This window comes from Phasianus colchicus, chromosome 1, assembly GCF_987193195.1.
Source record: "Phasianus colchicus chromosome 1, bPhaCol1.hap1.1, whole genome shotgun sequence".
In the NCBI taxonomy this organism is placed as follows: domain Eukaryota; kingdom Metazoa; phylum Chordata; class Aves; order Galliformes; family Phasianidae; genus Phasianus; species Phasianus colchicus.
The window spans coordinates 82,431,470-82,456,825 of record NC_143436.1 but is presented as its reverse complement, the minus strand read 5'-3'; the positions used below and the strand labels follow the sequence as shown (position 1 = coordinate 82,456,825).

Genomic DNA, 25,356 nt, shown 5'->3' with positions numbered 1-25,356 from the left:
CTGCGGCCGTGCCCGGCTTCACCCCGTTGCCTCTCAGCGAACGCGGTGCCACAAACCGCAGCCCGGCAGAGCGGCGGGGCGCCGCGCCCACTGCCCCCTCACCGCCTCGACATGGCGGCGGCTGTAGCGCCAGCACGGCGGGAGCGGGGCAGCGCAGCGCCCTCAGGCGGCTTCACCCCGAGCCCGGAAGGAGCCCGCGGCGGCGCGCCGAGCCCTCCTCGGTGGGGCGCGGTTGGGGCGGCCGAGGTGAGCTCCGCTTTACACGTGGGCAAGCCGGCACCACCCCTCACCCCAACGGTCCGCTTAGAGGGGCGGGCTACGGGCGGGACGGGGCGGAGCTGCCGGGACTTTATCCGGCGGGAAGCCGGTGCTGTATCGGAGCTGCGGCGGCGAGGAGCCGGGCGGGAGAAGCGAGGAGGAGGAGAGCGGAGCGGAGCAGAGCAGAGCAGAGCGGCGGGCGCTGCTATTGTTCGGCACCTGCTGAGCCACGTGGCGTCGTTGAGCGCCGCTCCTCGCTGCCAGCCGCGTGTTCCGCACGCCCGGCGCCATGGGCAAGGGGGTGAGCGGCCGGGCGGGGTGCCGGGGCGGGAAACTCGGGGGATGGCTGGCGGGGAGGCCCGCGTTGTCCGTGCCGGCTCCGCTTTGTCTTGAGAAGCGCGGGGAGAGGGGCGGCCATGTCGGCCGCGAGGCGGGGTGCGATGCGGCTCCGGCCGGCTCAGCCCCGGGCTCGGGGGAGGAAGCGGCGGCTCCGGGGGGCGCCGAGGGGGCAGCGCGGGCTCGATGCCGGCGCCGGGAGGCGGCTTCCCGCGGGCGTTGCCGGAGGGCGGGGGAGCCCGAGCGGCGCTGGAAATGGCCGCGGGGCGGGAGGGGGGTGGGGACCCTCGCCGCGCGGTGAGGCGTGAAGCCGGCCGGCACCGCGGGGCTGCAGGTGAGGGCGGTGTGGGAACGGGCGTGTTCCCCGCGGGCGGTGTTATCTGATGCCCTTTTGGAGCCGCGCTGGGAAGTGCGGCTGCCCCGACGTCTCCTGGCCCTGATGGAAGTACTTTAGACTCCTTGCGACCGCAGGGCCCCGGGGGGAGGGAGGGAGTTGGCAGCGCACGGCGCTGCGCGCTAGCGGTGTTGAGGGCAGATAGGAGCTGATGGCATAAGGAAGGCGATCAGGGATGAACTTGCCGTACGTGCCCTCTTAATTGAGATGATAGCCTCCCGGCGTGCTGTGTGTGTATGTGTGCCTGCCCTCCATTCTCCATGTTACGGCCCGGAGTAAGGAGAAGTTCTCCGGTTCCAGATTCTATCTCTCTTAAATGTTTGGAGGCTCTCAAGCAGGAGCTCGAGGTTGGACGTAATCACAGAGCGCCATAAGGATCATTGGTTCCAGCTGTTGGAGTGGAAAGAGAATAGCCCACATGGGACTCGAACGTGTGATGTGGTGTTATCAGCCCTGCACGCTAACCAGCTGAGCTATCAGGCCTGCCAGGGGGAATGGCTGGACCGGCTGCCCAGAAACAGAGCTGTCCCAGCCTTCTCTGCCTCGGTGTGGAGAGCTGTGGATGTGGGGTGCCTTAAGGCAGCAGCCCTGTGTCCTTCCATCCTTGGTGGTGGAAAATAGAGGTGCTGTGTGTTTCCAGAGTGCTCCTCAAATACACGTACCGTCCTCATCGGCCTGGAGTAACGGCAGTGCTTGTGTAAATAAGAGAAGGGCAAGGATGGCCATTTGGGAGAAGGGGGGCTGTGTGTGGAGTGGGTTTGGGACTGCGTTCTTGCTGTTTGGTTGCCCCAGCATAATGTGTTTCAGTCTAGTGAGCAACAGGCAGCGTGTGTGGTGATCTCATCTGAGGGGTGAAACACGGGGTTGGGGATTGATGCAGTCCTATGGGTGCTTTAAATCATCATAGCTTCGCAGTGCAACAGGTTTTGGGGTTTAGGCTTCACTGAGGGGGTACAATTGCTTTCTAATGCAGAAGGTGTATTTTCACTTTGCATTACATGAGTTGTGTGCATAGTAAACAACTGACTTAAGGCTGAAGTGTACTGCCGGGAAGTCTGAGGCAGCCACACACTGCTTCATTATTCCATAAGTCACAAGGTTTCTCTCATTTAGTGGTGAGCGTGCAGCAATGGGGACCCTCTGAAAAACAGGGATGTGAAAGAGACAGGCTGTGTGTAAAGTAGGGTGTGACTGCTGGACTGAACAGTGTGCTTGTCCTGCCTTGGGGTGCCCAAAAAGGAACCTCCTTCCCATGAGAGCATAGTGTTGCGGGGGGGGCGGAGGGCGGGTGAGTGTGTGTGAGAGCTGCTGTGCTGATGCTGTGTCACTTCAGATGGTAGTGGGGGGGGGGCCTGGGCTGCCTGGGTGTGTGTATTATCTGTGTGTGTGTAGGGAAAGGAGAGCTGGCTGGATGTCATTGCTAGTCTGCAGGCAGCAGTGCTTCTCTCCATCCTTGTCACACATTACTGCCTGCTTTAGGTTGCTTCTGGGGATTGGCACTAGTGCCTGAGTCCTGGTTAGGTGTAATGCACCAGGAAACCATGCCAATCAAAGCAATCCTTATGTGGAATAATTTAGGCATCAATATTACTCTTCCTCCTCCCTGTCTCTTTATTTGTACAGTTATAGGTGCCAAAGAAAACCCCAGCTTAGTCAACGCACGCTCTCAAAACAGCATGATGGGTAAAAAGAGTATCTGACAAGTCTTTTGTGCCTGTGGCTGCCCTCTCACAGCACAGTGGGGTCCTGACATGCTACACAGTGTCAGCAAGAGGTTGCTGAAGCTACCAGCTCAAGGAGCTGGTGTCCAGTCCATTAATCTCCCAGTGCTTCACAAACACTGGAGATGTCTCGATGTGATGGTAAAGATGCTTTAATAGTTTAGGTAAAGAACAGTATGATGACATGCCTGTAACACAGAATAACACAAAAGTGAAAAACAGGGCAGGTTGTTCAGCTGTCTATTGACATTTGGGAAGTCTGCTCTGCACCTGGGTTTCCACAAGGAATGTAGATACTTGTCCACTATACAGAAAACTGTGGTTTCCTTTCAACCCTGAGGAGCCCTTGCAAGATTGGCTCTGTTTTCACAGAGTGACAGAATGGCCCGGGTTGGAAGGGACTTCAAGGATCATGAATCTTCTGTCACAGGCAGGGCTACCGACCTCCCAGTTTAATACTAGACCAGATTGCCCAGGGGCCCCATCCAACCTGGCCTTGAACACCTCCAGAGATGGGGCATCCACAACCTCTCTGGGCAGCCTGTTCCAGCACCTCACCACTCTCACAATAAAGAAGGAGGACTTTCCCCATAGCTTGGGAAGCAGCTGCCTGCTTCTGGATTCCCAGTGAGAAGTGCTCATGATGAGCAGTAACAGGTTGTGGAGCTGCTTTGTGTTGTCCTCGTGCTGAGACTCTGCTCAGCTGTGGCAGGCAGACCTTTGATGAAGAATCAGAAATGAAAGCAGGAAGAATAATTCCAGGAGGGCATTCATGTCCCTTGCTTAATGTTATGTAGGGTCACGAAGCAGTGTTTCTGGTGTGGTAGGAGTGGTCACTGCTTTGGCTCATCTGGTTGGTGTATTTAATGAAGGTTGTCTCATGAGACAGCAAGACAGTAACTTCACTGTTTGCTCTGCGCAGTTGATTGTAATGACATAAATACTGGAACAATCCAGGCCTCCAGAGACTGCTTAATTTATTTTGGCATTTACATTGCTGGTTGGATTAGGCGATGTTAGAATAGGATACTTATGAACTCATCTGCTGATTTGCACCCCTCCCGTTTCCTGGTCCCGTTCCTGTTTAGAACACCAGCCATGAGTGGCTCCGTTAGTCCAGGTAGAAACATAGAAGTTGCTTTTGGAAGACAATAGGGTTGTTGGGGGCTGCATAGGACTTGTTGCCCTAGTACTTACAAACGTTCTGTCTGAGCCAATGGAAAAAGTCATACATGAGAAGAAAAAAAGTTTTCCTTCTATGTGGCAATTTTGATGAGTCAGAATTCCTCTAAGTGAACTAACAGAGGTGACATTTCTGATGAGACAGACCTTCCTTTGTGTCCAAGCCGTGTGCTTGCATCTTGATAAGTCAGGAGCACCATATGCTTTCCTCATTGTCTGGCAGGAAAAGGAGGGGAGAGCAGGGACACCTTCTGACTAAAGGAGGGGGGGGGAAATGGATGGCCCCTTGCTGGCCAGCACTGTTCAGTCTTTGTTGAACTGATGAGCTTCCTCTTGCCAGCATGGTGCAGTGGCCCCAATCACAGGGAACAGAATGGGCAGCACTGTGATTGTTCTTCAAGGTCACATGTGAGTGACAGAGCAGGAAGTTCAGATTCAGAATGATTAAAACCCTGAAGTGAGAGCTGAGACCAATGTTACTAGGCTGGCTTCCATTTAAGGATAGGATGCAGTAGTAAGGGGAAGGGGAGATACTCTGGGTTCTTGCAGATACCCACCCTGCGGCTCATGGTGAGGCTTTTTGAAGGATTTCTAAGCAAATCATGCTTGAACAAAGGCAGTGAGCCTTTTCATGTTGGAGCTAAAACTCCTATGTTCTCTGGCTGTTCACTGCTGCCCCAATAGGCTTGGTGCTCACATCACCTCTTAAGACCTTGTCAGGCTCTTCTGGTGGGGAAGGCGTAAGGCAGAGATGCTGCAATGCTAGGCCAGGTCCTGGCTTCTCCAGCCTCATTAGTAATCACTACTTTCTTGAAGTGAGCAAGAAGCATGTGTTTTGTGTGGGACTGTTGGAACTTCAGCTTTCAAAGATGTTTCCTTCAAACTAAAGGAAAGAGGGAATTTTCACGGTGACTTGAGAATTGCCCTGTGGCAAATTCTTGTGATGCTGGAATGTGAGCGCTGCCTGTTTGAAGTTCTGAGGTTTTTGGTTTTTTTCTTTGTGAAATAGTGCAATGGGAATTTAGGTACAGGGAAGAGAATGTCAAGAATGCTGACTGTCTGCGGTTGTGCGCCCTTTTCCTGGATGGGAGGTGGCAAACAGACCTTTCTACTCAGTTAAAACTGTTTCTACTGTGCAGCTCTGTAGCTGCATGAAGGTATGTGAGGGGTGCAAAGTCTGCCTTTACTGAAAAGGGCAAGAGAGGTGTCTGTGCACGTGAAGTAGATGGATATGGCTGTGGCACAGTGCACCCAGTGCTTGCTTAGAGCACTTGAAATCCTGGCCTAGATGTGCCTGATAGATTTTTGTAATGAAGCTGTGACTTTTTTTTCCTGAAAAATTATTTTTAGGGTAGTTTCACTTCTAGTTTTGTCTACTACTTTTCTTGGAATAACTAATAATAAAAACTTCCTGTGCTTGTTGCTGAACAGGACAATCCTTAGGCTCTAACAGTAGTCTGTATCCAGAGTGCTCTGAGGGATCCAATTTATGATTTGAGGCACTCGTGTGAGGAGCAAAGCAGTGCCTTTGCAATTCTTTCGTCTTGTTACTGGTTTGACTGTGTTGCTGTTAACTGCTGTTTCATCTTAAAATATTTCTCAGAGGTCTTACTGGGTGAAAATGTCATCACCTAAAACTTGGCAGGGTGTTATAGGTCCTAGGCAGTGGGGAAGGAAGATAAAGCAGCATTCAGAGATTTGAGAGGGGCTGGAAACTTGTGCAATATTCATGGGAGGAACTGTTCCATGAGGCTGTGCTAGTGCCTGACTTTGGTATCTGACAGAGTGTTGAAGTTCCTGTAATTTGTTTTTTGTCTTTTAAGTGATGTTTGTATTTGCTGCCTCCTGCTTTCCTTGCCTTTGGATGCTTGTTTACCTTATTGTCACAAGATCTAAGTCTCTGCATGATTTCATATACAATTAATCATAGGTGATATGAATATAAGTCCATCTCAATAATGGGACTTTATTGAGCAGATCATCAGCTGTCTGAGGTTGAAGCAGGACTGAGCACAGATTGAGTCTGTTGTAGTGTATTACTACTTTGTATACCATTCTTGCTGGACAAATTTCTGTGAATTGAAAGCAGATTTTCATTGTATAACAGCCTAGCTAATGTGCCAAACTGAGAATTGACAGTGCTTGGAACTTACCCTCAAATTTGATATGCTGGAGATACCACTCTTTATCTTCACTTGATAGGGTGCTTCTTGCCAGAGGGTGTGGAAGACTGAGCAACGGGATGAGGAGTTAATGCATAAAAGGAATATTCATTTGTGCTCAGGGAAAGGTTTTTAGCTGCTTGAACTGTGGCTCACTCACCAAGGCTGATCGAATAGCATGTGGCTTGCTCTCTTTCTAGCTAGATGTCTGTCTACAATCTGTGTATTAGCAATGCTGGTAGTGATTGATGATACTGTTTTTACTGAAGTGGTTTATCTTTAAAAAATAAAAATTGTTTTGTCTACCTAGCAGTCTCATGTATGTAGCTGATAGATAGAGTGAATTCCTCCGCCAGTAGGTGTTTCTTAACAGTAGCATGTTGTCTCTTATAGGCTGGAAGAGACAAGTATGAGCCTACTGCTACATCAGAACATGGCACAAAGAAGAAAAAAGCGAAGGAGAGGGACATGGATGAGCTTAAAAAGGAAGTCTCAATGGTAAGATTTGTAAAGCATGGAATAAACAGTTACAAGAATGTTCACTGCTCCCAAAGCTCTGTGCCTCATATGACTGAAAGATAAAAGTGCTGGGGAACTGCCAGCATCGTGTGACTGAAAGCACTGATTTCCCTTCTCCCCTTTGTCTCCAAGCCAGACATCTTGCAAGTGTATTGGTATCAAGATGACCATGCAGTAGGCCTTGAAAGTGTCACTTCTTAAAAGGCATTTGAGGCAGAATGCAAGTGCCTGGTTGCCTGTTACATGTAGCAAAGTCTACCTGCATTTCTTCACTCAGGCAAGCATTGTCTGGATAGCAGCAGTGCAGCCTTGGTTGAGTTGTCACGTGGAGAAGACTGCTGTTTTTGTTCCAGCTGGAATGGTGGAGTTGGATCTGTAAAGCTCCGTTTACTGTTGGCCTCTGCTCAGACTGACCTCAGTATTATTTCTTCTCACCATGTTTGAGACTATAGGAGTCTCCCATCTCCATCTGTGAATGCTGGTTGATATTGCTTATCTGTACGAGCATCATCCAGCTTAGATCTGATCTTGATACAGTTGATACAGGCTTTATTTCTGTGCACTGTAATTGGGTCTGGGCTCTCTATTTTTCCCCTCTCATTTGTTTGAGAGAGGAGCTCCTAAAAAACTTGCTCAACAAAGTTCAGGTTTTCTTCGATAGCAAAACTTGCTTAAAGCATCTGTGCCCTCCTGTGTCACTGTTTAGTGAGACACTGCTGTGTTCTTTTTTTTCTAGTTGAAAATAGTCTGGCTGTGAAATGGAATTTTTGGTGGGGAAGAAACACTGCTTAAGCTGACAGTGTTACTTAAGATTTGTGAAATTATGGAGTTAATCTTCTATACACTCCTGCCTTCCTTCCTAGCTACTTTCCTTTGTCCCCTACCTCCCACTCCCAAGAAGCAAAACACCAAAAAAATCACTGTGACTTCAGAATTTTCTGTGAGCATGAAGACAGCACTGAGATACATCACAGGTTGTTTAAAAGCTGTTATGTTGTACCCAAATAGCCATAAGAATGCTTTGAGTTGCTGAATGAGGTAGTAAGACTAGCCTATCTCCTCCTTGGAAAAAATATCTATCTCACTGAAATGATGCAAATAGGAAACCTGGTGAGGGGGGAGTTGCTGAGCTCGTGCTGACTGACTGCATGGACCCTCATCTATTTCTTATCTTTCAGGATGATCACAAGCTCAGCCTTGATGAACTTCATCGTAAATATGGAACAGACTTGAGTCGGGTAGGTAGACTTTGTTTTCTCTCTCTCCTTGCCTGAGCTGGGATTCAGAGCACTTCACAATGGGGAAACCTGGGTGGTCTGGGTTTTTTTAACTTGTTTGTTTAATCTCTACTCTTCTAGTTAAGTTTCCCAGACTTTGAGGGACTTGTTGAGCTCACAAGTAGTCCTCTTCCTCCTTCCACTATATAGACTGCCTGCCTTGCTTTAGTGTTAGAAAACAAAGTCACTGTTATCTGCTTCCAAATTGTTCCAAGGTCAAGTTGATTCTTGGATTTTTTTTTCCCCATAGGAGTTTGTAATAAAGGTGAATGTTTGTTGTACTACACATGTAGCCTAGTGAGTTAGCACATGACCAAAGATTTAATAATGACTAGTAGCAGTTAAAACTCCTTTTATAGTAAGAAGTGTGCAGATATTCTGCCTAACCTCAGAGGGGAGTGTGGAAGCTCTGCAGTAATTTTCTTTTTTTTTTTTTACCTTTGCTCATGTTTGCTTTAACATGTTTTATTGGTGGATTGCATCTAGCAGCAAATGTGCTCTGTCTCTGTAGCAAAGGAAACTTGCATACTTCTGTCAAAGACCTCGGCTTCTAGAAGTTGAACTTCCTGGAAAGCCAATCCAAAGTGTCATCATCTTTATAACCCTAGCTTTCACTTGTTCCATAATTTGATAGGATAGATTGCACTGGGCTGTTCCTCAGAGACCAAAGTCTGCTTCTCTAGCCACCTTGTCCTACCCTCCTGTGTTCGTAGCCCTGTGATCTGCAGGCTCCTCAAGTAGTTTCCAACATCTTGTGGTTCATCTTCTAGCATTCAGCTTACACATCCTGTTCTCTGCTGCATGTTTGCTCTGCTACAGATTTCCATCATCTGTTAGTGTCCCCTTATTTCTCCTAGTAGGATTCTGCCTCCCTTCTCAAGCAGAAAACGAACAAATTCAAATCTACTTTCCTCAATCAGTCTTGCCACAATACCTCTAAAAAACAAATTCTATTCTAGGGTTTGACTACTGCACGTGCAGCTGAGATTTTGGCTCGTGATGGCCCAAATACCCTTACACCTCCACCTACCACTCCTGAATGGGTCAAGTTCTGTCGGCAGCTCTTTGGAGGATTCTCACTCCTGTTGTGGATTGGTTCCCTTCTGTGTTTTCTGGCTTATGGCATTACAAGTGTGATGGAGGGAGAGCAAAATGCTGATAATGTAAGTAAAAATGTCTCTTACCTCAGTCTCCTTAGCCTGTCTGTGGCTCAAAGCATATCAGCTTCCTTTAATCATTCAGTCCAGAAGCTTTTTCCATAAGCTCACCCACTGAATTTCCCCTGCTTAACATGTCTTGGAGTGCTTCCACATAATGAAATGGGCAGCTGACTTCCTTCATGCTGTCTTAATAACAGTGGCTTGTGGATAGGCTTTGTGTACAAAATGTACAGAGACTGCAATTATCTCCATACTTTGTAATAGAGCACTTAAATACCAAGCAATTTATTTGAACAAACTGGAAGCCTTTGAGGTAAATCCTATTCTCAGTCACTTTCTCTGCTCCTTGTAGCTGTACCTAGGTGTTGTGTTGGCAGCTGTGGTTATCATTACTGGCTGTTTCTCATATTACCAAGAAGCAAAGAGTTCCAAGATCATGGAGTCCTTCAAGAACATGGTGCCTCAGGTACAGAAAACTTCCTTGACCCGCCAAGCTTGCTCAGGGTTATTAACTGTAATGAGCTTCAATTGCAAAAGGCCTGACTGTGAATGTAAATTGTTGGTTTTTAGGAGATGAGATGTCTGTTCTGCCAGGTTCTTAGTGTGGGTTTGTTTTTTAATACTGAAGGGGATGCTTGTTCTTTACGCTCAAAGTAATTATGCAAGAAGTCCAAGGCCGATCCTGGCACCCTGTGAGTTGCACCAGTTTATTAACATATGTAACTGGTGAGATAAACAAGCACTAAGACTTAGGTTCTTTCATGGACAATCTGTATCACACCTAACTATCTTGCTGTCACCTTGGTAACAACAAGGAGTTTTGGCATCAAGAAAACAAAAACAGCTCTTTCTTAAATCTCAGATGTATCTGGGATAAGCATGTTAGTGTAAGTAGAAACCTCCTTAGAACCACGATAGAACTATTTCAAGGTACTTGGATCTTTTGAATACCTTGCTTGTGACATTTTCTTTACTGTCTTTCAGCAAGCACTTGTAGTCAGAAATGGTGAGAAGATGAGCATAAATGCTGAAGGTGTTGTAGTTGGAGATCTGGTAGAGGTGAAAGGAGGAGACAGAATTCCAGCTGACCTTCGAATCATATCTGCACATGGTTGCAAGGTATAGCAGTGATTGTTTGAAAACTTCGTAAATTAGTCTGGTATCAAAGAATGTCTACTGTGCTGTGAATGGATTGAATGATAGAGTAAATGAGGAAGGTGGGGGGGAGGGGCTTTCTAGTGCTTCAGTGGCTTTCACTGCTGGATCAATTTTCTGCCTGTGTGTGAAGTAGCACTTCTTTCCATGCAGGTGGATAACTCCTCACTTACTGGTGAGTCAGAGCCTCAGACCAGGTCTCCAGACTTCTCCAATGAGAACCCGCTGGAAACTAGGAACATTGCCTTCTTTTCCACCAACTGTGTGGAAGGTATGTGTCTGTCTTGGTGAATTAAAGTATTAATATGGGGGAATTAACTCTGTGGGAAAGCAATGCAAATGTTGGATACACACACAACACATTTGTAACCCATTCCTACTATGCAAGAGCAGGCTTGTTGTTTCCAGCAAAGGCTTTGCCTATTCCAACCCCAGTACTGTGCAGTGGGCAAAGAAGCATTGTTTTACCATCTTTCTCTCAGAAGAAGAGCTATGTGGTGCATCTTTTGGCATGAGTGCCTTATTGCAGATACCATAATGAGAGGGCTAGGCAGAGATATAGCAAATAATGCAGCTGCTGCAGAAACCAGAAATTTCAGATATCTCCAGCAAAATGTCTGTTGCAGTTCCAAGTATGGTGATAGGTCCTCTTTTGTTGCAGCTCAGAGCATCTTTTCCATGCTTTGGAAAGAGAAAATGTCCTCTTTCCTCCTTGAAAGCAGAGGCCTAGTCTACTTGAAGACTGCTTCCCTCTTTTAATTCCCTATGCAACTGCTACTTGAATCAAGTGGATTCTTGATTCTCTGGGGAGAAGGAAAAGGGCATGCAGCATGGCTAGTTGTGCAGGAAGACTGAATAGCCCTTATCTCCAAATACATCCATCCTGTTGGAGAGCATAAAGGCTGTGGTGGGAGACCTTGGCCCATTGTGATGTCTACCTGCATTATACTGGACCAAGCTTACAAAGCTGTCTGTCAGGCTAAACAAGCTCAGTTTTGTCTTCTGTGATGTTTTTCTTTTCTAAAGACTCTTTTTCTTTTAGGCACTGCCCGTGGCATTGTTATTAGCACTGGGGACCGCACTGTGATGGGCCGTATTGCCAGTCTGGCATCTGGACTGGAAGGGGGTAAGACTCCCATTGCCATGGAGATTGAGCACTTTATCCACCTCATCACTGGAGTAGCTGTGTTCCTTGGTGTCAGCTTCTTCATCCTCTCACTTATCCTTGAGTACACTTGGCTGGAGGCTGTCATCTTCCTCATTGGGATCATTGTTGCCAATGTACCTGAGGGATTGCTCGCAACAGTAACGGTGAGTGAAGTTGGAAAAAGGGTGACTTGAATAAGTAACCTGTGTGTTACTTCAGAAAGTGGAGCGCTTCGTGATCAGTGGATGTTCACAGAGGTGAATCTGAAGTTCTGTAGGTATTGTATGTGGTGAGTGTACAGGGCTAGGTTTTCCAAATGTATTATATTTGGACTAGTTGTGTAGATGGCTATCAAATGCTGCAGTTGTTCATCTGGTGATGGTGGATTTCTGAATTAGACCTGCACAGAGGCTTGGAATTGCAGAACTAAGTGAGCAAGGCTAGTTCTGGAGCTGTCTTTCTCCCCTCTTTCTGTGGTGGTGAGAGGCTCTCCTACTGTACTTTTGATGGGGAGTTTCTACATGCATGTGCCTCTCAACCCTGGAGTGCCACTGGAGCATCCAGCAAGTTTCTCTCTTGTCCTTCCTGGCAGAGATTCTAAGTTTTGTCTCCCTCAAAGACAGAGAGAATGTCTGGTTGTGCTTCTCTGTAGCAGATGGTGATGGACAAAGGCAGAGGCTTCCATGCAGCCTTGAGCTGCAGAGCAGCGGCTGAGATTGGGAATGGAGTGCTGAGAGTGAGCATCTGGAGAGGAGGAGTAGCTGGGGCTGCTTGCTTCCTTTATCACCCAGTCTCCCGGGCTGTTTTGAGCTATTTTTGTACAAAGCATGCCTCCACCTATTTTTAAGAGCACTACGATAAGGGTACTGTGACTTTGACTAGAATCTTAGTCCAAGTTGCATTAATTCCTTTCTGATCCACTGAGAAGCAGGAGAATGAAACCTTTGAGTCCTTTTCTGGAGATCTTGTGGAGAAGGAGTTGTCATTTAAACCCAGCAGCTGGGCCTAAAAACTGCAGTCTGTGCTCACCTTGTCAGTGCAAAATAGCTAGGTAGTCACTGCAGGGCACAGGAGGTTGTCATTCCATGCTAGAAGTGAGTTGGGTAGCACTGAATTAGTGCACTTGCACATCCAACCTATGTCTTCCTTGTCTCCAGGTGTGTCTGACACTAACAGCCAAGCGGATGGCTCGTAAGAACTGTTTGGTGAAGAACCTGGAAGCTGTGGAAACTCTAGGCTCCACATCCACTATCTGTTCTGACAAAACAGGCACCCTGACACAGAATCGCATGACAGTTGCACACATGTGGTTTGACAATCAGATTCATGAGGCTGATACTACAGAGAACCAGAGTGGTAAGATCATCTCTTTGCACTTGAGGCATCTCATTTGAAATAAAGCCTTCTGTGTAAGAACCTGCTTTTTTTTTTTTTAAGCTCTAGTTCATGATGCAGGGGGCTTCTAATATAGTTTACAATAAGCACTGAAAGGTTTTGATTAACCTGTAGAAACTTCTGCGCTATGCTACGGTTCTGTTTAATGCATGTATTTCCAACCTGCTAGCTTTGTTCTTATTACCCTCTTTTTTTTTTTATGAGAAATAAAGTTTGTTACTTAAATACATTAACTGTACTATATACTTTATATGAGGCCCAAGACAATTCCTCTTCTTTTGGTGTGACCCAGACAAGCCAGAGGACTAAACACATGCGGTTTAATCCATCAACTGATTACAGAGTCCATAAAAAGAAGGGGAAAAAAAACCTCCATAGCTGCTTTTTTTTTTTTAATCAAATGAGCTTTTTTGGAATTTGAAGGATGGTAGCATGGCTGAGTTGTCTAAAGTGCTGGGTGTGGGCTTGAATCCCACCACTGCCAGCAGATCTTTATGCCCCATTTCTGGAGGTGTTCAGGGCCAGGTTGGGATGGGGCCCTGGGGGCAGCCTGATCTTATTGGTGGCAACCTTGCCAATTACAGGGGGTTGGAACAGGATGGGCTTAAAAGGTCCCTTCCAACCTGAGTCATTCTACAATAAGGGACTGACCATTTATTTCTATATATATACAGAACAGGCTTGCTATTCTGTACTTCACAGTACTGAATTACTTCTGCCAAAATGTACTTCTCTTCAGTGATGCAGGCAGTCTTTGAAAGGGTGGACAGGAGAGGTGTTGTCCAGTCTCAAGTCATTATCAGGGATGTGGGCTGAAACTTCCCATGTTGAGGTAAACAGCTACCCTTGACTAAAGGTTTTCCTAGAACATCATGGTTATGGTAGTAATGAATTAAGTGATTCTAAGACTTATCAGCCTCTTGAAGGAACTTCTTGGTAAAGAATTTGAAATCTCAGCATGCTGAGGTACTTGTCTCTCCCAGACTATGTTTAGTACAACCAAATTCTTTAGTCTCCTAGCTGTCATCTACCTTTTGAAAGGTTGTGCTTGCAACACATTGCTGGCATTACCTTTTTGCAGTGGTACTGCTGCTCCCTGTCCCCCTCCCCCAGTCACCTCAAAACATTGTTCTTGTCCAAACTACTTAAGGCTGATTTTGTTGGTTTTAGTCTTTAACACTAGCGTTAAGTAATAAGCTAAAAATAAAGTGTTACTTGGAAGCATTCAGTTCTGGTTTGGAAATGGTTGGCTTGGCTGCAGTAGAAATAAACATAGAAGGCTTCTCTTCATGGAAAATACATTGACTTATCAGTTAACTGTTCATCTCTCTTGAAGCCAACTTAAGAGGCTTGGGAAAAGCAGCGTCTCTGTACTTAAACTGTTCCTGCAGGGGCTGTTCCATCTAGTTCCTGGGTGATTAATAAAATGAGGCAACCCGAAGGGGAATCTAGTATCCCTTACTTAAGACAGGGATGGGGAAATGAAGTAGCTGTAGTGTGCTAATGGTCTCTGGGTGAATCTCCTGTTTCAGAGAGAAATGCTTTTGCTGTTACTCTTCTAGAGTGTTGAATTCATAGCTTATTTTGGTTGATCACACTTCCTCTGATTTCAGGTGCTTCCTTTGACAAGAGTTCAGCTACTTGGACTGCTTTGTCTAGAGTTGCAGGTCTCTGCAACCGTGCTGTGTTTCAGGCCAACCAGGAAAATGTACCAATTCTTAAGGTAAGTTCCTGAAAGAAACAATTGTCCTGTTCTTCCCCTTCCTCTCCCCCCCGTTTCTGCATTAATGGTAGTGAGATTAAATTTCACAAGTCACAAGGAACTTCAGACTAGAGGCTTCTGCCACTCTTGATCTCTTCTGAGGCCTAACACTTTAGGAGATTTGCAATGTGTGGAGGAAATGAAACTAGAAAGACATTTTGTCTAGTCATCTACTAATAACTACAGCTTGAGCAGGATCAGATACTTCAATCAGAACAGGGAAGACCAGAAAGCTTTCCTAGGCACTTTCTGCTGTCTGCTTGTTCTCTTATATAGAAGCTGGGACTGGGCTGAGATGAATGTACTTCAAAAATGCATATATTATTGATATGTTGTGCCTTCTGTGGTGAGTTCACAGGAATGTACCCTTTAATAATTGTCTTTTTCCTCAGAGAGCAGTAGCAGGAGATGCCTCTGAATCTGCACTTCTGAAATGCATTGAATTGTGCTGTGGTTCTGTCAAAGAAATGAGAGAAAGATATCCTAAAGTGGTGGAAATACCATTTAACTCTACCAATAAGTACCAGGTAAGCATGTCCTCTGTTGAGGGAGACACTTCGTGACGTGCTTAAGCAAGTTTGTGTGCAGATCATTTCAAAAATCTTGATATCAGAATCTTATCTAGCTGTTACTGCTTGTAGGCTGCTCAAGTCTATAAAGCTAGTGAAACATACCTAGCTCCAGCGTAAGAGCTTCTGGAGCTGCTTTGGCACTAAGGTGTCAGCTGTTGGAAGATCAGACATGTTTCCCACCTGTGCAGCAATAGTGCACAGAGAATGAAAGAACACTGATCTGGGAGTATCAGTGAACTACAGGGAAGTAATCTTACAGGTGAAACTAAGATTCAAAGGCCTTTGCTACATCTATGGTTATATGGTAATGTTAAATACTATGTAGATGTACCTTACTTTGCACAACTCCTTGAAGTATGACTGGATGAAAGGTAGAGCAGAAAGTCGCAGTCTTGATCTACTGTAGTTCCAAGGCACTAAATAATGGTGATTTCTCATGGTGTTTGCAGTACATGTCTAAAAATTTTCTTTTTTTTTTTTCTGTCCTAGCTGTCTATCCACAAGAATGCAAATCCATCAGAATCTCGGTACTTGCTGGTGATGAAGGGAGCTCCAGAGAGGATCTTGGATCGCTGCGACAGCATTCTTATTCATGGGAAAGTGCAACCCTTGGATGAGGAAATGAAAGATTCTTTTCAGAATGCCTACCTTGAATTGGGGGGTCTTGGGGAGAGAGTACTGGGTAAGGAGAATCAGCTTTAATAATAAAAAGACTTGTTCCTCATGCTCCTGTGCAGTCACCATTGATTAGGTGAAGCACTGTACTTCATTCCTGCAGTGTAACCATAGTGCTGAGAAAGGTCATTTCAGCAATTCGTTTAGAAGCAACCCTGCCTTTTGCCTTTAATCTAAAAGGCAGTCTGCAGGGTCTTGTCTTGCCTAGCAGCTGGGTTGCCTGGCTCAAAATGAAGTAAAATACTTAGGACTTTCAATCTCCATGGGGTTACATGATATTAGACTTGCTCTGCTGCATGTGAACCATGCTGTGTCTGGGTACCTAGCAACAGCTATTAGTTATCAGAATATAAGCATGACTGCTGTCTCAATAGTCCTGGCTAAACCTCTGGCACTGTTCTGTTGTTATTGCTTAGCTGCTTGCAGAAGCAATAAGTGTTCACTATCTGCTTCCCAATAGGTAGGAACAGAATAAACATGGGTTTTGATGTGTTGCAGGATTTTGTCACTTGGCTCTGCCTGATGACCAGTTCCCTGAAGGCTTCCAGTTTGACACAGATGAAGTAAACTTTCCTGTAGAAAAACTCTGCTTTGTGGGATTGATGTCTATGATTGATCCTCCTCGTGCTGCTGTGCCAGATGCTGTTGGCAAATGCAGGAGCGCTGGGATTAAGGTAGCTGCTTCTTGGGCTGTGAGAAATGCTTTGCTTGTGGATATGAAGGGCTTTCCGTAATCTGTAAGAGGCTGTGATGTGGATGAAGGGAATTATTGGTCAAGTTCTAACCAGTGCTACTTCAGGCTTCACTGCCAACTTAAATTTAAGTGGTTGTATATTACTAATTCAAAAAAAAAAAAGCTAGATTCCAAACTTGAAGGGTGGTGTCTGCCAGTGCTCTGGTGTCCCAGAGCATGTGATTTGGCTCAGATGTGTTCTGTACATACCACAATATTAAGATGAACGAGCAAAAAGCATGAATTGGAAAATGAACTGGAGATATGTTGACTCAGGATTATCTAGCTCTCTTAAATAGATAACACAGTAATGTGTGCCTGTATTTCAGGCTTGCTGTCTGCCAAGACTCGCTTATGGAACAGAAGCTGCATGCTTTCTTCATTCTGAAAGAATTTTGTCTGTTGGGCAGTGCTGCTTTAGGCAAGGCTTTCACAGCAGTCTGTGTTCCAGGTTATCATGGTTACTGGAGACCATCCGATCACAGCCAAAGCTATTGCCAAGGGTGTTGGTATCATCTCTGAGGGCAATGAAACAGTGGAAGATATTGCTGCTCGGCTCAACATTCCTGTCAGCCAGGTCAACCCAAGGTACTGGATGGGGAAAGCTAAAGCTTTTCAAAGGATTAAGTGTTTGCCTATCTCCTTGCTTTGGGTAATCTCTTAGCATCTCTTCTCAGACACAAAAAGCTTGATTTCTGCTAGCTGAGCATGTTGTGGCTCTTTAACATTTCACATGAGTTATGTGAAGAATGCACAATGATGTCTTGAATGTATGTCTCTCTTGTGCCTGGGAAGTAGTTAGGAGTAAGCCCTACATGGAAAACTCTGGTTTCTTCCTTTCTCAATGCTGTAGCTGCCTATGATTTGTCCCCAAGTTGTGGGAAAGAACCCTGGGAGTGGATGGAGAGCACAAGCTCTGTGTGCTGGGCAGAAAGGAATAGCTAGATAGAGGCATGGGGGAAGAAAGATGGCTATCTGGAGGCTATTTTGAGCAGCGAGGCTGCAGACCTGAAGCAATGTATTCATTCCTGTAACTTCAGTTTTTCTAGTAGATGTTAAGTTGTATATTGTCCTTCTCCCCCCCACCAAACACTCAGTCAAGGTTCTTTAGGAAAGTAACTTAAAGTTTCATGGTGAAAATCCTGGCAGGAGGAAATCATTTATTAGCCAATTTAGTTTGCATGGTGACTACAAAAAGTTGGCTTAACTTTTTTATACTGTTGAGAGAAGAGTTAAAACACTGCACATGAACTTGATGACTCCATGCCCTTGCTCTCAGGCTGTGCTGGGTCTGGCTGCAGGTGGGCATCAGAGCAGGACTTGGGCTGGCTGAGGAATAGTAATTACTGACCAGCAACAAGAAGGATAAGCATGAAGATGGAATTCTTAGGGGTTAAAGCTGCCTTCATGGCCTAGTGCAGAACTGAGGCGGCCTAAGAAAATGTGCTTTGGCATAAGTAGGCTGTTTTAGGAAGGCTGGTCTGTCTCTGTTGCTTAGCTTGACCCAGCCTGTGTTTGGGCTGGAGGACTGCCGCGCAGCTTTTAAACTGTGAACAGAGACAGCCTGTGGGGTGCTGGGAGAAGATGAGTATTGTGACCGACTTCTCCCTTTTATTGGAGGTAACTTCACAGTCTGGCAGTGCAGGCTGGTGATTGCTAGGCTGTGTGACTGAGCGTATCAACAGCAGCCTGTAAGGATGGGGAAGTAATTTCTCTGTCTAAACTGCCTGACATCACTAGCTGCGTGATGGTCCCCTTGACCAATAAGAGATGGTATACTGGATTAGAGGTGGTATTTTGTTCCACTGTGCGAGGTGCCAAACCAGTCTAAATATAACATCTGCTTTTGTTGTTGAAGAGAGTAAAATAGACTGAACTGGTATAGCATGACCTCCCTGAAGAGCCAAACGTAGATCAGTCTGTTGGAAAAAAAGATTGCCTGCAGAAGACAGTTGCCTGAGCCCTGGATTCCTTTCTTGCAGGAATACTAAAAGGGAACAGGGGAGAACCTGTGCATGCCTTGATGGTTTTTTTGTTTGTTTTTAAAGACAAGAAAAATCCCATAGAAATAACTATATTGCTTATGGGTTTTTGTCTGTTCGATACTGCCTTGTTATCTTCTGCCTTGTGATGCCTATGTGTCATTAAACTTGGAGCATCAGACTTCCATGTGGAGGCTGCCTGGACTGGTGTTTAGTTGCACACAGGAGGGATTTGATCTTTACCCAGAACACTGAAAAGCTGTAGCTTTATGGGGCAAACACAACTAATGAGGAAGTTTCAATTTGACATAAAACATCATCTTGCCTTTTGATTGCAGGGATGCTAAGGCATGTGTTGTTCATGGCTCTGATTTAAAAGACATGACTAGTGAGCAACTGGATGACATCCTGCTTCACCATACAGAAATTGTCTTTGCCAGAACATCTCCTCAGCAGAAACTTATAATTGTGGAAGGCTGTCAGCGCCAGGTAAGAGACAGGAGACCAAGGATTTTATCAGAATGATCTCCTGATATGCAAACAAATTGCCGGACAGTGTTGCCTTTTGAAGTAGCATGTCTAAGTTACCCTCAGATAAAGGACCAGGACTAGACCTCAGTCTTCCTCAGCAGCCTTGAGGCTGTTTCAGTGTGTACATATACAAGCTTACAGATGCACAATTAGTGCTGAAACTTTATTCTGATTCTCGCACTGTTGTCAATACACTTACTTAACTGCCCTGGAAGTACTTGGGAGAGGTGGGTTCAACATGGCTATAATTCTTCCAGCATCTCCTTTGGAGGGAGCAGTGTGGTTTTCTGATAAGCCTGATCTAAGAACCTAAAAGATGTGGGATAAGGACAAGGAGAAACAGCTGTCTCTTCATAACAGTGAAATGTTTTGTATGCTTCATTTCCTGGAAGATAAGACAAACTTCCTCTACCTCCAAATGTTATATAAAAGGCTTCCAGTCTTTGCCTTTTTCTCTTTGTGACTAGGGTGCCATTGTAGCAGTCACAGGTGATGGTGTGAATGATTCCCCAGCCTTGAAGAAAGCAGACATTGGTGTTGCTATGGGTATTGCTGGCTCAGATGTCTCCAAGCAGGCAGCTGACATGATCCTGTTGGATGATAACTTTGCCTCTATTGTCACTGGGGTTGAAGAAGGTGAGTTCATAACTGCAGTTGTGTGTAAAAGCTTGTGGGGGCATGTCAGCAATGTTACTGATTCCTTCTGAAATAGAAATTCCTGCAGGGTTTGTCTCTCCTGAATCTTGCCTCCTTGACAAGTGCTTTGAAGGAGGGAGAGGGACTTCCCTTCTTCTTTAAAGCGTCTCCCTTTCCCTGGAACCAGCGCTGCATTTCAGGATAGCTACCAGTGGGAAGCAATTAGGTGACAATAGCTGCTTTGTCACTGTGGCTCTGCAGTTGTCTCTGGCAAGGATCTGACATGTTTTCCTCTCAGTAGTAATAACTCTTAAAGAGGAGCAGAAGAGGGGTACCTTCAGTGCTCTTATTTGATCTCCAGAAAGTAATACTTAATATCGTATTGTTGTATGCAGTGAATCTTGTGTACAAGGATTGTCATAACCAGAAAATAGTAGTTTGTTTAGGTGATGACATGCTTGATGTACACAGGCCTTGCTACCTTGTAGAGCGCCCTTAAGTGCATAAGAATTCTTCAGTTTATTGCAGTAGCATTTTACTTTTTGTTTTTACCACTGAAGCTGCCTGTGATCTACTGCTGCTAAGCAAGGGTTATGCTTGTCTTTTCCCTGCCTCAGGGCGCCTGATCTTTGATAACCTGAAGAAGTCCATTGCTTACACCTTGACCAGTAACATTCCTGAAATCACGCCTTTCCTGATCTTCATCATTGCAAACATACCCCTCCCACTGGGAACAGTCACCATCCTCTGCATTGACTTGGGCACTGACATGGTGAATGCCTTTTATTTCTTTGTCTCAAAAAGAAATGTGGGTTTCTAGTACCCTTTAAAAAAAGAAAAAGTAGAAGGAAAATGTTAATATGCAGTTTTCTTTAATGCTCAGATTATAAATATGTGACAACTGAATACTTACTGGCTCATCACATCTGAGCATCCTCTCCTTGTCTGTAAGGACAGAATGGGGAGGGCGGAAGAGTGGGGAGGTCCTCAACTAAATCTAGGGGTTTTGGGGCAGTACTCTTTCTCAGGCAAAAAATGTGAAGCAGGGATGGCTGTGTACAGTATGAAGCAGAAGTGGTTCTAACAACAGTCTTATGCTATCTCCAAAGGTCCCTGCTATCTCCCTGGCATATGAGCAAGCAGAGAGTGACATCATGAAGAGGCAGCCAAGAAATCCCAAAACAGACAAGCTGGTGAATGAAAGGCTGATCAGCATGGCCTATGGGCAGATTGGTAAGCTGGCCTGTTTTCTCTGGCACTGACCTGGACTTAGTGGTAGCAAGGGTTATGCACCCTCCTGAGTCGGTGACTGTTCTGCTTATTTTGGTAGGGTTGAGGTTTGGGCTGCATAAACCAGGACCTCAGGCTGTTGAGATCTTGCTCTGATTCTTCCCCCACAGCACATAGCGGTAGCTTGTGCAGTGTGATCCATTGAATTGCTTTCACAGTAATTTTATTTAATTGCATAGTGCTGTAAAGGAGCTGGCTGACAACCAGCTCTCCTCTGGTTCAGACTTGTTTAGCAAGAACATAGATCTCATTGTTAGTTTAATTAGAAGTAAAGGATTCTCTCCAGCATATCCCTAAACACACAGTATTAGGAGCCTTGATTAAAAGCGGCTACAGAGACATGCCCAGTTCACAGGATAGGAGCTCATGCTTAATTGCAGCAGACCTTGGGAACCTTCTTGACTGTTTTTTGCAAAGGTTGGGCTGGGTGAGGCTAAATGAATACAAAGGGGGTTTTATCTGCTGTCCTTCGCAGCACAGAGCAGGACAGAAGTAACTGTGTACAAAGTTAGGAGCGAAAAGTGCTCAGTAAGAGTTGCAGTTGAGTTTGATGTTACTGTGAACTACTTCTATGACTGTCACTTGAGACTGAACTTCAGAAAGTGGTTGAGGTCTCCAACAAACTGCTTTCTGTTACAATTGCGCTGAGCAGTTGGTTCAACAGTTTTATCCCACTTTTTATCTGTTCAGGTATGATCCAGGCCCTTGGAGGTTTCTTCACCTATTTTGTAATTATGGCAGAGAACGGGTTCTGGCCTTCTGGGCTAGTAGGGATTAGACTTCAGTGGGATGACCGATGGATTAATGATGTTGAAGACAGCTACGGACAGCAATGGGTATGTTTGGAGGCACAGTTCAGAAGCCATCAGTCAGAAAACTAATGTCTGCTGGACTTGGTATTCACACTGGAGTAAAGGCACCACATCTAAACAAATTGCTCTCTGCTTTATCTGTTTTTTAGACCTTCGAACAGAGGAAAATTGTGGAATTCACTTGCCATACAGCCTTCTTTGTCAGCATTGTGGTTGTGCAGTGGGCGGACTTGATTATTTGTAAGACCCGAAGGAACTCTGTTTTCCAGCAGGGAATGAAGTAAGTGAGGCTATCTGGAGAATTTAGAGTGGGACTACAGGGCATGGCATTCTAATTCTTCATCCCAGCAGTGACTGGGCATCTTGGTATAAGTCTTGAGCAGTTTTGTGCCTTGATAATGGGTGAAAGAGGAATTAAGTATCTCTTGTATGATCTGCTGCAGTCTGCCAGGCTGAACCAAAATGAAGTGTTGTTAGTGGGAAGCTAGCTCACATCAAATGACAGTGGGGGGGGGATATTCCAGCACAGCAATTTTTTGTGGTGGCAAAGCAGCTGAGGTCTTTATCTGGTGAATCCCATGTGCTTTCTGAACTCTTGATGAAGACAACTGATGGCTGGTACTATTGTGCATTAGATTCTCTTGAGTCATAACAGACCCTTCATACAGCTGAGCTGCCAGGTTGGATCACCTGATAGTTCCCATCTGGTGAATTTCTGGCCTAGACCAGAATGCCTGTCTCCCTTCACTACCATATAGTAACTAAGTGGGCTTTAATATGCTATCCTCAAGAATATTTTGTCCCTGACTGCTTTCCTGCTTCTCCTAGGAACAAGATCCTAATATTTGGTCTCTTTGAGGAGACTGCTTTAGCTGCTTTTCTGTCCTACTGTCCTGGGATGGATGTTGCTCTAAGGATGTACCCTCTCAAGTAAGTTGCATCTTGCTGCTTGTGCAACAGGCTGCACCACAGAACAATAGTGTTAAGTGGAGAAATTACTAAGAGTACTTATAGGCTTATAGAACATGAAACCAACTCTTAACACAGAAGAACTCAGGCTAGAGGGAATTAGTGAACTTCTGTTACGGTGTGACACCCTAGAGATTTGCTTTCCTTTAGTGCCTGTGGAATACTTAAGGGGCACTGAACTGCAAACTCTCCCTTAATAACTAGCAGCATAACCTCTATATTAGTATTGTGGTGCAGCTACTCTTGTACTTATATGGTAGTATTCTGAGGGGTGAGGGACTGCACCTCCAAAGAAAGCAATTCAGTTGGCTAGAAAACATAAGCCAAGTATCTCTTCTTTACTAAATGGTCATGACATTTTGTGCCTTCCAAAGAATTTGCACAAAGTCTTCTGAAACAGGCTACACTGTAAGTGTAGATGGATCAGTTAATGCGTAGTAACTTTCCTAATGGTTGAGAGAGTGCCAGCATCTTGACTGTTGCCCAACAGCATTGCAAAACTTCATGGCAGGGTTTAGTATTGAACAAACTTTGAACAGTTCTGTCACTAACTTTCGTGAAATCCTGATGGCAAAAACTCCTGGTATGTTTTGTGTTCCATTCAGAAGTGTTGTTCGGAGTTTGAAGTGTTAGCATTTCCTAATAAGAAAGCTGGCATCTGCCCAGTGCCTGTGGCAGCTGGATGATAACACTTATAAGTCATAAGGGAAACCAGTGCAGTTTGAGCAAGGCCATGGGTACAAAGGTTACATGTACTGAGAGGAAATGTAGCTGGATTAGTAGGTGGGGAGATGCTGGTACAGAGATGAACAAAAATGCTGTGACCCACCTTGTCTTGGAATGAATATCCAAAAGTGGATTAACCTATTGCAGCAAGAAGGTGGTAATTCTTGGCCTGAAGGGTTCTCACTGAACCACAGTCTTGTGGGAATGGGGATGCTGGCAAGCTGATGCTTGCCTGCCTTCAAGATTTACATTCTTCTGTGCCATCGTTTCATAGCTCTGCTAGGCAAAGAGTGTCTCCATTGTCTGTGTTTTCACTGTTTCTTCTCCCAAACAGGCCAACTTGGTGGTTCTGTGCCTTCCCGTACTCCCTCCTTATATTCCTCTATGATGAAATCAGAAAGCTCATTATCAGACGCAACCCTGGTGGTAAGCATGTGTTGTTGGTCTGTTTCTTTCCCCACCTCTCCTTCTCAGGGACCCCCTGGTACTGAGCACCACATAAGGATGTATAGCTGTTTTCCCTTCTTTGCCCGGCTGCTTATTCTGCAGTAGGCTGCAAGGCAGTTCTTTTCACCTTGGAGGCTTGCTAGCATGTTTCCAACACGAAGTGTGGTTGGTTCAAATTCAGGACTCTGTCCTTCTCTGTGTCTTCCTTGAGTATATGAAAGTATCAATACACTGAACTAAGTGGAAAGACCAATTCTTGGGTGGTTTTAGGAATTCAGAACAAGACTTGAAAGCTGCATCACCTGAATGATCTGGAAAGGGTTTCTGTTATGTGACCAGGTCCCTTTCTAGCACAGGATTACAGTGCAAGTTTTCAGAGCCTGAAAGTAGCTGTTGTGAACTATGCTCTGTCAGCATTAAGACTAACTCCTCCTTACTTTTCCTTTTAGGTTGGGTGGAAAGAGAGACCTACTACTAAAAAGCGCCTGTAGAGCATTCCACGCACAGCCCACACCACCTCTCCATCTCCTCTGTGTGTGTGTGTACTTCATCTTTGCAAGTGCAGAATTGGACCTGAAACTGAAGGAAGCATGAAGAAACATGGACTGGAGGAGAAAGCAAGGGGGAGGAACAGGGTGGGGGGGGAAGTGTCAGACCATCAGTCCATGGAGGTTAGAGATTGAGTAGGCCTTTGCTTTTGTAAAAGGAAACAGAAGATTTTATATATGGATTTTTACGAATAAAGATGGATTATAAGAGGATGCCCCCATATTGTTGTAGGCAGATGTTTTTCCTCAAGGCATAAACTGGTTCAGGGGTGTGGTGCTAACACTATATGCTTTTAGTCCTTGGCTTCCCATTTTTTATAGCTGGAGACAGCATGTGAAGCTTTCATGCTGTAGCTCACTGCCTGACAGGACAAACTCTTGCAACCAGTTGCATGTCAGTACCTTAAGCACGGGAACCTTCCTGGTCTCTGTAACTGTGTATCTTGGCTGCTTTCTGGAAGGAACTTCTGTCCTCTATCTCTAGCATCAAATGCAAAATCCTGGAGGCTAAGTAACTGCTCTGGCTCTGACCTGCTTGCTGGGTTTAGAATGGGGCATGTTGCATGCACTTGTTGGTCGGAGCATGTACCAGCATGCTGCTTGCCCCACTGCTACAGGCTTTGTGTCTCAGTGGAGTTAGACTCATTACCAGCTTCATGCCCTACCTATCTTGCAAAGCTTTCTATTTCCCTCTCTTGGGTTTGTTCTGTTCTCAGAGCTGTCTAGTCCTAGCTCTCAATGTTTCTTCCTCTGAGTAGACTGAGAATGTGGAAGAAGTCATACTCTCAATATTTCAATTAGGGCAAAATTGCAAGCCTCATCATGATGGTTTGAGTAAAGCATTACTGTTATAAGATACTTCTTGTCTGAGCTTTGAGCTGGAGTGGGTTGTGCTGTTCCACTCTGGATTTCCAGCTATTTGCCATATATTTTGATATAAGTGTTAATGCTTGTATGGTTTGCTGCT

At 45.4% G+C, this 25,356-nt stretch overlaps 1 protein-coding gene across 1 annotated transcript; it reads left to right on the top strand.

Annotated features, from left to right (window-relative positions):
- Positions 1 to 310: 310 nt before the first annotated feature.
- ATP1A1 (ATPase Na+/K+ transporting subunit alpha 1) lies at positions 311 to 24,610 on the top strand. Its single transcript, XM_031613233.2, has 23 exons — positions 311 to 559; positions 6,447 to 6,551; positions 7,751 to 7,810; positions 8,809 to 9,012; positions 9,362 to 9,475; positions 9,994 to 10,128; positions 10,318 to 10,435; positions 11,207 to 11,475; positions 12,469 to 12,667; positions 14,320 to 14,429; positions 14,861 to 14,995; positions 15,530 to 15,722; positions 16,214 to 16,389; positions 16,900 to 17,036; positions 18,769 to 18,919; positions 19,429 to 19,597; positions 20,215 to 20,369; positions 20,707 to 20,830; positions 21,578 to 21,723; positions 21,849 to 21,979; positions 22,528 to 22,629; positions 23,729 to 23,820; positions 24,291 to 24,610. The coding sequence occupies exons 1-23, from the start codon at positions 548 to 550 to the stop codon at positions 24,317 to 24,319; spliced, it is 3,066 nt and encodes a 1,021-aa protein (XP_031469093.1). The 5' UTR covers positions 311 to 547; the 3' UTR covers positions 24,320 to 24,610.
- Positions 24,611 to 25,356: the final 746 nt, after the last annotated feature.

Bases quoted from the DNA above. Each gene is read 5' to 3' on its own strand.
- ATP1A1 (XM_031613233.2), top strand. The intron at 10,129-10,317 runs GTATAGCAGTGA...CTTTCCATGCAG, and splicing joins TATCTGCACATGGTTGCAAG to GTGGATAACTCCTCACTTAC. The intron at 15,723-16,213 runs GTAAGGAGAATC...GATGTGTTGCAG, and splicing joins TCTTGGGGAGAGAGTACTGG to GATTTTGTCACTTGGCTCTG.